This window comes from Oryctolagus cuniculus, chromosome 14 (assembly GCF_051225735.1).
Source record: "Oryctolagus cuniculus isolate XC-2025 breed Fujian yellow rabbit chromosome 14, ASM5122573v1, whole genome shotgun sequence".
Lineage (NCBI taxonomy): Eukaryota > Metazoa > Chordata > Mammalia > Lagomorpha > Leporidae > Oryctolagus > Oryctolagus cuniculus.
This window is the reverse complement of record NC_142880.1, coordinates 84,872,977-84,885,614: the sequence shown is the minus strand read 5'-3', so window position 1 is coordinate 84,885,614 and position 12,638 is coordinate 84,872,977. Positions and strand designations below refer to the sequence as shown.

Here is a 12,638-nt window from a genome sequence, read left to right as displayed (position 1 = left end):
TCAGCTCAATTTTGCTAGGAGGGCTAAGAAGCAGAGTGTGAGATTTCTATTTCCTGGAGACGATCAGGACTCCAAAAGTGGGATCCAGGAGCCAACAGCCATGGATTTTTTTTCCCATGGATGTTTTTTCCTGATCTTCTCGGTTGTTCTGAGGGTCATGTGCAAGACAGGAGATGCAGCACCGGGCTTGCACAGGATAAGGAAAACCTAAGGCATAATCTTCCACATAAACACAAGTTTAACCTCAGTAAAAAGGAAAATAAGAAATAAACATACTTCTCAAAAGTATACACAAGGAAATTTGCCTATCTAAACACTGGCCTTCAGTAGAATAAAAGGAAAAAAAAATCTCAGGGTACAAAGGGATTTATTAGACAGTACAAAACATAAAGGAAAGGATGAACAAATGTATCTAAATCACATTATGAACTTCTGTTTCTGAAAAGATAACACAAGAGTGAAAGGTTATATTTGCAATACATAAGCCAACAAAGTATTAGTATATATAATAAAGAACTTTCAAAATAAACTTTTTTATTAAAAAACTTACTAGAAAAACAGACACAAAAAAGGCATTTCACAGAAAATGAGAGAATGAGATGTTAAATGTTGGTGAAGATGTGGGATATAGCAATATTCAACCATTATGGGTGAGACTGTCATTTGAAAACAGCTTAGTACTTTGAGTGAAATTGAACATTCACATGCTCTATGGTGCTGAAATTCAGCTTATGGAAATACATCCTGCCATATGTGCCAGGATACATAACTGAAAGATCATAGCAGCACTATTTATAAAACTAGATACACCTTAAGTGTCTATTAATAGTAGTATGAATTATAAATTGTGATACAACACACTAGAACACTATAATACATTAAAAATATAACAAAGCCACATCTCAATATGCTGACACTGCAAAAACAGCAATTCCCAGGACACCTGCCTGAAGAGTGATTTCATGTATATAAAGTTCAGAAAGAACATACTAAGTTATATTTGCTTTAATTGTATAGTTACCATAATAGGTAATAAACTTAAATAACTTGATAGGTGATGATTTTAGTACCCTTTCAGCATAGAATCTGATAAAATTACTTAGGGGTTCCAAAAAAGCTATGGCTTCCTTTAATTAAAAGATACTTTTATTTTCATCTTTAATAATTTTATGATGTGTACACATCTATAAACTTTAGAACATGGTTTTATACTTTAAAGGCTTTAAGAAAAACAAATACTAATATATCTACTATCCCAATCAAGAAATAGAGCATTAACAATTCTTCAGAAACCACTCTCAGAGGCCCTCTCTGATTACATACCACTTCTCCCGCAAACTTAACCATGATATTAAATTATACTTTTGTCTTGTTTTTAATAGTTTCTACAGGTATCCATTTCATTTTATATATATTTTAGTGTATACATGTTTACAAATAATTTTAAATTACATATACAATGATAAATATATTTTTATGTATAGCAACTTCAATGTGTACTTCATATATTTTTCATCGTATTAAATATATAGATGGGCTTTGGTTTAGTGGGTAAAGCCACTGCCTGCATCCCATATAGGTGCTGATTCTAGTCCCAGCTGCTCCTCTTCTGATCCAGTTCTCTGTTATGGCCTAGGAAGGCAGTAAAGAATGGCCCAAGTGCTTGGGCCCCTCTACCCATGTCGGGGACTGTGGAGAATCCCACAGGAAGTCCCAAAAGAGTCACAGATCACCGCTTACCTGACCAGCAGAAGGAGGTAAACTGTGGTAACTCCACAGGAAAACATCTAGAGTCAAAAACTGCCACTATCCACAAAGTGAAAGTAACAGAAAATGGAGTCACTCATGCTAAGCCAGAAGCTGATGACATCACTATGTCAAGCTCAGTGCTTGCTAGAAAAATGTCCCTCATCAGACTGGACAGACATCTCTGGACAGCCTGATAATCGCGTGCCATGGGCAATAGCTTGAGTTACCTCACCAACTCGCACAAGGATTGGACATGAGTGGGAGACACCTGAGCCCAGACAACGGATTGGTGACACCTCGGGGAACTCTGAGTTGACTGGACTGAGTCAAGTGTGGACAGCACGTGAACAGCAGGTAAGCTGCAGGAAAAATTAGATTAAAAAAGGAGCCTTTTGCGCTGCTCTCCATCCTCTTGGGGATTATGGCCCAGTGAATGTGAACCTCTGGATCTCCACACATCTGGAGCTGAAGAGGCAGCCCATTACTCTGCACAGAGCAGATAGTGGCACAAGCTGACAACAGACAAAAGGCTCGTGCATGTGAACCTCTGGATCTCCTGGCACTTGGAGCTGAAGAGCCAGCTCGCTAGCCCCCTTCCTAAACAACACAAGGCGACTACAGGATCAAAACTCCAGCTGAGATGCTGCCTCATCACCTTGCCTGGAGTCCTTATCAGCCTGCTGCCAGAGTTGACCACAGAGCCTGACCAGGCCTCTCAGCAGGGGACCTCTCCAACTTCTCCTCTTGCCATCTGCCTGGCAACTTTGAGCCTACTGCCCAGAGTGACAGCCTTCCCACGACTTCCTGCCTGTAAGTGACTGATCCGAGATCCTTCTCTGCGGAGACATTGAGCTCTGGACTCTGAACACTGTCACTCTTTTTTGTGACTGTGATACGAGCCTTGAAAATGCAGCTTTTACAAATAACGTTAGTCATGTGTAATATATGCTTTGACCCTATGACTAAAAGTAATGCTATTATAATTAGATAGTCTTTGAAATTACTCTAATACTGTATACTGTGATCTGTGGATTAATGAATATAAGTTCAAGTAGTATTATTGATATTGATATTAATGGTGATTCCAGTTGTTCTTTAGTCGGGAAATAGTGTTACTCTGATAGTTAAGTATTATAGTAGTTAAGTCAAGATAAGTAGTTAAGTTAAATAGTAGTTAAGCTAAGTACCTAAGTTAAATAGCTAAGTCACGTTAAGTAATTGTGTTGAGTTTATTGATAAGTGTGTTAAATAGCAAAGATTGATAAGCCTATTGATATTGATAAGTGTATTGACCCCAATAAATAAGTAGATGAAAAGTGTGATAATATCCCTGGTGCGTAAGCAATAAAAATCTTCATTGTGAAGGCAGTCTTGTGACCCTGTGTTCCTTTCTTCCCAGTGACTGACAAGTCATACGTCGCACTTTGCTACTGTTGAGCTGTGTGACCCAGAAAAAGCTCTTAGCTCCTGACTTTGGATAGGACCAGCTCCCACAGTTGTGGCCATTTGGGGATGAAAGACCTTTCTCTCTGTCTCTCCCTGTCTGTAACTGTGCCACTTAAATAAATAAAATCTTTAAAAATTTTTAACAATAAGAAAATATACACACATACATTTACCTATAGGGACAGCAATCAGATTGGTGGTTGCCTGGGGATGGGAACAGGAGAAATGAACATAAGGAAGCATTTTAAGGTGATGGAAATGTTTGAATGGCGGCCAGAAAGCAGCAAAACCAGTCTATAATGCCACATCTTAGGATAGTGGTAGCCTTTTCAGAGGATAAGTACTGCCTGGAGAAATGCAAGACAAATTTCTAAGTGAGAGAGAGCAGATGTTAAGCCTGACAATTAAGATACCCACATTCTACATCAGAGTGCCTACATTCCATTCCTGGCTACAGTTCTTGACTTCAGCCTCCATTTATGCAGACCCTGGGAGACAGAAGTGATGGTTCAAGAATTGGGCTCCTGCCACTATATATGGCAGGGCTGGGTTGAGTTTAGGGTTCCCGACTTCAGCCTGGCCTAGCCCCACATGTTCTGGGCATTGGGAGTAAACCAGCAGCATGTTCTCTCTCTCTCCCTCCCTCCCTCTCTCTTTCCCTTTCTCTCTCACTCTCTCCGATTCCCTCTCCTCCCCTCCCCTCCCCTCCCTCCCTCTCTCTCTCTCCCTTCCCCCCTCCCTCTCTCCCTTTCAAGTAAATTAAAATTTAAATTAAAAAAGGTTTAAAGTTATCTGCTATTATCAGTTCTGGTTGTCCAATCTGTTACAGTGCAGAGGAAATATTCATGATCAAGTATAGATGGTGCGCACGTGCACACACACACATAAACAAAAACAAACAATAAAAAAGACAACAATGACTCATTTATATAATGCTCACTGCTTAATTCAGAATTCGCTGTTTTGCACCTCTTTGTTTACTCTCAGAGAAGGTTAGAAATTTTGTTTTTGCTATTTTAACATTTACTTGTATTGGGATGACTAGTCAAATGTTTTTAAATACTATTCCAATTTTTGTATGGGTTACTTTTCTATTATATATGAAGTTTGTCTTCTAGATCCTTAATGAATATGAAATAAACCATAAATAAGCTTTCCATTTCTAACTACGTTCCTGAATTTAACTGTGTGGTGGTCACTACAGTATACTCATGGTAAGGATAAAAAACACGGTCTAAGTGTTATAATCCTAAAGTTGTACTTTTGAAATTTATATTTATTAAAGTTTTCTATTAAAAAATAAAAATAAAAAAATTTTTAAAAACATGGTATAATATCCTTAACTTATGTGTGCAACACTGCATTTAAAACTGGAACATTAGCAGGTAAAAGCTAAAATTAAACTTAAGTGTGGAAGGTAGTAAGATGAAGCTAACAACACTTACCGTATTCACTTGATTCTCAAGATATTTCATGAAGCAACCAGAATTTGCTATACATTTTCTACATTTCCAGCAACGAAGAATACTTATTTCTTCTTGATCATGAAGTTTAGTTATCAATTCTTCACTTCTTTTCATCTATAGAAACATGAATGCATTTTTAAAAAAGTTAAACTGTATCAGATAAACTTGATTTTCTAAATCTTTAGCATAGCATTAGCTACTCTTAGAGCAGAAAAAAAAATGATCATTTATTTTGGGTGCTATATGGCCATCGCAGTCCCCACCCTCATCCTATCCCACTCTATCTCTTTCTTTCTGTGTCCTGACAAAATATCAGAGTGTATCTCAATTACTCTATGACCCAGCCACCTGCAGGTTTTTCCCAGCAGGCTTGAACCCAAGCCAGAGGTTTAAATATTCCCAAGCAATGATAAATGTATTTGGGCTGTTGCCCAAAACATCGGGGGGGGGGGGGGGTATGGCAAAAACTGGCCCTGTCCTGAGGCAAAATTCCTTAAACCCTCACATAAACTCCAAGCCTGACCCCTTCACTGTGGACATACCTAAGCAAACATCACTGTCCACTGTAAGGACACATTGCAACACCCCACAATTTCCCCAACAAATGTTGGGGGCTTCATATTCTGGAATCCCAGCTGGCCCCATCTTGGGACAGGTTGGGACACTCTCTCATGGAAACTCCCTTTGCTGCTTTTGGGGGGACTCCAGCCACAGATTCAGAACAATCAGTATCATTGACAGGATTCCAAAAAATATGACGAAGAGGAAGAGGAAGAACTAACCAAGAAGAGCCCTGGATGCCTGCGAAGATCTTTGTGGAGCTCTGCGGCCTATTTGCTTGAAGCCTGCAAATAGTCTTGTTAATGCAGAGAGGTTTCAAAACCTTTAGCACGCCTGACTGTCTTATGGAGGGCTTGAAATTGCCAGTGGCCAGCAAGGAAACCCACAGATAGCAGTGGGGATAGGCTGGCCTCTGTTGTGGGAAGTTCACCTGATAATAGAGGCTCTATAGATAGCAGCCAAAAACAAGGCACACAAATTGGAGGAGGAATTATAAATAAAGAGACTTGTTCTCCAACATCACTCTGTTAATCACAGACAAGGTCATTAAAATGGAAAAAGTGTGTGTGGGGGCCATGGGGCGGGGGGGTTCAGCAAAACATACTGGAATGCTGCTACACTAAACCCTATGGTGAGAAAATACCTAACACTGGTTTTGAGCTACTGTCTTTTTCTCACGAGATTGGGGAAGGAAGGAAGGAAGGAAGGAAGGAAGGAAGGGAGGGAGGGAGGGAAAGGAAGGAAGGAAGGAAGGAAGGAAGGAAGGAAGGAAGGAAGGAAGGAAGGAAGGGAGGGAGGGAGGGAGGAAGGGAGGAAGGGAGGAAGGGAGGAAGGGAGGAAGGGAGGAAGGGAAAGGAAGGAAGGGAGGAAGGGAAAGGAAAGAAGGAAGGAAGGAAGGAAGGAAGGAAGGAAGGAAGGAAGGAAGGAAGGAAGGAAGGACGGACGGGAGGGAGGGAGGGAGGGAAAGGAAGGAAGGAAGGAAGGAAGGAAGGAAGGAAGGAAGGAAGGAAGGAAGGAAGGAAGGAAGGAAGGAAGGAAGGGAAAGAAAGAAAGAAAGAAAGAAAGAAAGAAAGAAAGAAAGAAAGAAAGAAAGAAAGAAAGAAAGAGAGAGAGAGAGAGAGAAAGAAGGAAGGAAAGAAGGAAGGAGGGAAGGAAGGAAAGAAGGAAGGAGGGAAGGAAGGAGGGAAGGAAGGAGGGAAGGAAGGAGGGAAGGAAGGAGGGAAGGAGGGAAGGAGGGAAGGAAGGAAGGAAGGAAGGAAGAAAAAATTGTAATTCCTTAGACAACAATAGTATGTCTGAGGGTTTGGTAAAAAAAAAAAAAAATAATACAGAATCAAAGTCTGAGGGCCCACACTCATCAAACTAAATTAAAATCCACCAGGCAGGCATATACAAGGTCCTCATCACCTGCCAATCAAAAGTATTCCTTAAATGAATATACTTTTTTAACTTTTATTTAGTAAATATAAATTTCCAAAGTACAGTTTATGGATTACAATGCCTTTTCCCCCCCCATAACTTCCCTCCCACCTGCACCCCTCCCATCTCCTGCTCCCTCTCCCATTCCATTCACATCAAGATTCATTTTAAATTCTTTTTTTTTTTTTTTTTTTTTTTTGGACAGGCAGAGTGGACAGTGAGAGAGAGAGAAACAGAGAGAAAGGTCTTCCTTTGCCATTGGTTCACCCTTCAATGGCCGCCGCGGCTGGCGCGCTGTGGCCGGCGCACCACGCTGATCCCAAGGCAGGAGCCAGATGCTTCTCCTGGTCTCCCATGGGGTGCAGGGCCCAAGGATTTGGGCCATCCTCCACTGCACTCCCGGGCCACAGCAGAGAGCTGGCCTGGAAGAGGGGCAACCGGGACAGAATCCAGTGCCCCGACCGAGACTAGAACCTGGTGTGCCGGCGCCACTAGGCAGAGGATTAGCCTGTTGAGCCACGGCGCCGGCCCAATTCTCTTAATATACAGAAGACCGATGTAGTATATATTAAGTAAAGATTTCATCAGTTTGCACCCACACAGAACATAAAGTGTAAAATACTATTTCAGTACTAGTTATAGCATTAATTCACATTGAACAACATACTAAGGACAGAGATCCTACATGAGGACTAAGTACACAGTGAGTCCTGCTGTTGACTTAACAATTTGACACTCTTGTTTATGGTGTCAGTAATCTCCCTAGGCTCTAGTCATGAGTTGCCAAGGCTATGGAAGCCTTTTGAGTTCACCAACTCTGATCGTATTTGGACAAGGTCATAGTGGAAGTTCTCTCCTCCCTTCCGAGAAAGGTACCTCCTTTTTTGATGGCCCGTTCTTTCTACTGTGATCTCAATCACACAGATCTTTCATTTAGGTGTTTGGTTTTGTTTTGTTTTGTTTTTTGTTTGTTTTTGTTTTTTTTGCCAGAGTGTTATGGCTTTCCATGCCTAAAATATTCTCATGGGCTCTTCAGCCAGATTTGAATGACTTAAGGGCTGATTCTGAGGCCAGAGTGCTGTTTAGGACATCTGCCATTCTATAAGTCTGCTATGTATCCCACTTCCCATGTTGGATCGTTCTCTCCCTTTTTTATTCTATCAGTTAGTATTAGCAGACACTAGTCTTGTTTGTGTGATCCCTTTGACTCTTAGACCTATCAGTATGATCAATTGTGAACTCAAAATGATCACTTGGACAAGTGAGATGGCATTGGTACATGCAACCTTGATCCGGTCATTTGCAACAAAATGGAGGAATCTGGAAAACATCACGCTGAGTGAAATAAGCCAGTCCCAAAGGGACAAATATCATATGTTCTCCCTGATCGGTGACAACTAACCAAGCACAAAAAAGGAAACCTGTTGAAGTGAAAGGGACACTATGAGAAACAGTGACTTGATCAGCCCTTGTCCTGACTGTTGATGTACAATTTAATACTTTATCCCTTTTAGTATTTTTAGTATTTTGTTCTACTTAATACTATTGGTTGAACTTATTCTTAGGTGTTTAAATTTAACTGAAAAGTGATCCCTGTTAAATATAAGAGTGGGAATAAGAGAGGGAGGAGATATACAATTTGGGACGTGCTCAATAGGAGTTGCCCCAAATGGTGGAGTTAGAAATGTGCCAGGGGATTCCAATACAATCCTGTAGCTCCCCCATTCGCGGAGGAACGACACAGGACCCTGCGCTGTTCTTTTGTCTGCTCTGCCCTTCCCGGGTTTGTTGCTGGTCCTTCCCGGGTTGGCTGCCGACCCCTCCACCTCCGTGGAGGGGTGGTTCCCCCTGCCACTTTCCCCACTTCCGCGGAGCAGTGGCACACCGCCGGCCAGCTCTCTCAGGGGCTGCTCAGATGTTATCCGGATGTTCCTTCAGATGTTCCCTGGTGCATGTAGTCTCTCTCCTCCTTTATAGTCCTCTTCCACCAATCCCAACTCTGCTACCCACACGCCGAGCACACTGCTCTCCTCCAGTCAGGAGCAGGATCAGCTCCTGCAGCTTGTCAAACTGATGAGGCAGCTGCGTAGAGGTTGTTTGGTCTCTTTCTCTCAGCGCCATATTGTGGGAGAGCAGATGCATAGAATAAGTCTTAATTCCAGTAACTTAGTCTAGTCCGAGTTGCTCCCCACACAATCCAATAAATGAATATACTTCTTTGGGTTGTGCACCAGATCAGTTACCTTCACCATAGTCCTTTCTTTTCAGCAGTTAACATTATAGGATAGTGGTGCTAATGGGATAGTTCTGGCTGGACGTGAGACAGAAATCACAACACATTCCTCTATCAGGCGATGCCTGCATGGCTCCCATGTTAATCATTCCCTGATAGACTGAATCATCCTAGTCTGCAGTCAGTCTGGCTATTCAAGGTATTACAATGTCAGGATCCTATGCCTTAGAAGAAAAAGAAACAATGGCTTTATTGCATAAACTGGCAGTGAGGGTGGTCATCTATGCCCCCTGCTTTCCAGGGGCCTGATAACACCACTTTTATGGTAAGCATCTGTAATAAGCGCCTAAAAGTTGCTCCATCAGGTTGGAAGGGGATAGTGCTTGCCATCTTGGGTCCTTGATAGGGTTCCCTGCATATGAAGTATGCCATTCTTTAGTTAAAATAAAAGAAGCAGAAACTGTAACCAGTACAGCTAAGATGAAGAGTGCTGTAAAAATGGGGAAACCTAAACAGAGACAAAAAGGAAAGACAAACAAAATGAATAGGGAGCAGTCAACTGAACAAGAGCTTCAAAAGACAGGTACAGAAAGAAAATTTAAATCAACAACCCACTGCAATTGCCTTTACACTTTAGAAAGTCCCAAAGCCAGAGCAGCAGCTTCCCACTAGAGTTAATGCTAAACCCTCAGCACTACCTCCTGAAGAAGAATCAAAACAACAGGTAGAGAGCAGCCCCGACTGTGACAGAAAGGTCAAGATTTCCCTCAAAGTAAGTTAATTCAGGGGAATTGGAGACCCTTGGGGGAAACAGTTATTTGTTGGTCTCCTCAAAACAAGCAAAGAGTTTTGACTCTTGGTCTGCATATATCATCCTCATGAATTTTCTGGGCCCTTAACTTCTGTAGATATCTGCAGAGGCACATCTATCCCTGTGAGGAACACATGTCTACTATAGTAAATCGAGCATGTTTTACCCACCCAACAGCAGGACTACCTCTTCCAAATCCCAGAAAACATTTTGGAGATACTTTTCAGGAAGCCTCCCTTGAAACAACTGTAACTCAATGCTATCACCAGATGTGGGTGAGTAAATCCTTGTTCTGAGGTGAGCCAATGGTGCCACCTCACTCAAGATGGGTAATGTGTATCAAACAATATTGCCTCCCCCAAAGGCCCAAAGAAATGACAGCTACTATTCAGAAACTGGAGAGGCAGGACTGTCCTGCACAAAGTCCACTCAACAGTCCAGTATGGCCGATGTGAAAACCTGATGGCACCTGGAAGATGGCTGACTACTAAGAAGTAAATAAGCAAATACATGCTGCTGTCCCAAATGTGACTTAAACACTGGCTACACTGATGACTTTTTTTTTTTTTTGACACATCACACACAGTCCTGGATTTAGTAACTGTTTTCTTCAGCATACCTTTAGACCCAAAGTCCCAGAACATGTTGCCTTGATTTGGGAGGGCCAACAATGGTCTTGTCAGGTGCTCTCCTGCTTACATAGCTCCCACTATTTGTTGCTGTTTGGTGAACAGATATGTTGCTATTTTGGGTGATATGTGCTATGTCACACACAAAAAAAAGCATAATGTGGATGATACTTTGTTAATTTCTACACACTTCTGTCTTTTACAGAAGGCTACTTAAAAAGTTCTAGAGAAACCTAAATCTATAGCGTAAGACTTCAACCAACAGAAAGTTCAGGGATCAGAGGGCCCTGTAAAATTTCTGGGAATGGTATGGTCAGGTAAAACAGGTTTTTCCAAAAGCCATAACTGACAAGATTCAGACATAACATGGTCTAAACAGTTCAAAAAAATTATAAACTTGTATAGGCCTGCTGTGATATCAGAGGACCTTCATTCCCCTACGTGGCCCAATGTCTTAGGCCATTATACCATGTGATAAAGAAGAGGGTACACTGAAACTAGATCCCTAAGAAAAGAAAAAGTGCTTACAAGACAGAAGCCTTAGTACTGTGTGCACAAGCCCTACAAATGGTAGCCCCTAGGAAACCATGTGAATAGATGTTTCTGTGACAGAGAAAGGAATGAGTCGGACTTTCTGACAGAGGGAAGGTAACCAACAAATACCTATGGGTTTCTGGTCACAATTGTTCAAGAGTGTTGAATACAGCAGTTCCTTACAGTTTACCAGACCCTTCTGCAAACAGAGACTACAACAGGCAACATGACAGTGGGAATAAAACAACTTATCCTATTAAGGGGTAGGTCAATGGCCTGCTTGAGAGACCCACATCTGCCACAGCACAAAACATTACTCTGGTTAGGTGACATGCATATCTCCAGCAGGAAGAACACCTTATATCTGGCTGTCTATAAAATTTCAAGCTTTATGACACTTATACAATACACAATAGACTTATCAATCCCCAAACCACCCCCACAAGAACCCCGTCAAATGAAAGGAGATGGGAACCCACCAAAGAATGCTCGGTACACAGAGGGCTCACTCTGCTGTATCTGTTACCTAGATGGACAGTCCACGACAATTCATCCAATATCATGTAGGCAGAATCTGGAATGGTGCATGGTAGCCAATTGGAAGTTACAAGCTTATTAGTGATTATAACAAAACCGCACCTAGTAACTATATGTACTGATTCCTGGGTAGTCATAAAAGGGTTGACATTGTAGGCAAATCAACTAACAAAGGACCACTCATCCATAAATTAAAGTCCATTGCAGGAGGAAGAATCATAGGCAGATATTTGAGGCTGGTTACAACAAACAGAGGCTAAAGTTTCACAGCTCACCAATAACAATCATACTCTGATAAAATTATAGAGGCAGATACTTAAGACCAAACTCAGCTAGCGATCATTTCTGAAGAAGTAGTATAGCACATTGGACACATCAGAAAAAAGGTTATAGGGGGTTGCATATTACATGAGAACTGGTCCAGCCAGCTGGCTTACTAGAGTCTGAACAGAAAAATAAGGATTTTTTTTAATTAACACTCCAATAGCACAGAAGGAAATAATCAGTGCAGAGACATAACACAGAGTGGACAAAAACATTTGCAACCTATCAACAAAGGATTAATATCCAGAAAATATCAGGGAAGAGTGTTGTGGTGCAGTAGGTTAAGTTACCACCTGTAACGCTGGTATCCCATTTTGGAATGCCATTTCAAGTCCTGGTTGCTCAATCTCTGATCCAAATCCTGGGGATACCAAGCTAAATGACACTTATTTTCTGTCTCATAGTGCTCACTAGGTTATAGATCAATAGCCATTTGCCCTGACAATTAGAACCACTAGTGAAGCTTTAAAAAATAGTCATGCACCACCCCCTACTTAAAGAAATGTTTACTTATTCTGACATGGGCAGGACTTAGGAACAGATTTTTTTTAAAAATCCCCCAGGTTAATATGTTCTCCCTGATTGGTGACAACTGACTGAACACTTAAAAGGAAACCTGTTGAAGTGAAATCGACACTATGAGAAACGGTGACTTGATCAGCAAAGCCCTGACTGTTAATGAACAACTTAATACATTATCCCTCTTAGTAGTTTTTTTTTTTGTCTGTTCTACTTAATATGACTGGTTTAATTCTGTAATTAATACACAGTTATTCTTAAGTGTTGAAATTGAACTGAAATGTGATCCCTGTTAAACATAAGAGTGGGAATAAGAGAGGGAAGAGATATACAATTTGGGACATGCTCAAGCTGACTTGCCCCAAATGGTAGAGTTGGAAACATACCAGGGGACTCCAATTTAATCCCAT

The 12,638-nt window shown here is 41.4% G+C and overlaps 1 protein-coding gene across 7 annotated transcripts in view; it reads right to left on the bottom strand.

Moving 5' to 3' along the window:
- Positions 1-12,638, bottom strand: part of RNF180 (ring finger protein 180) — a 244,254-nt gene that overhangs the window by 192,191 nt on the left and 39,425 nt on the right. For all 7 annotated transcript variants that reach the window (XM_089312799.1, XM_089312798.1, XM_070056912.2 and 4 more), the window contains exon 2: positions 4,641-4,775. In XM_089312799.1, the coding sequence (XP_089168925.1) occupies positions 4,641-4,775 (135 nt within the window). The remainder of the gene's footprint in view (positions 1-4,640; positions 4,776-12,638) is intronic.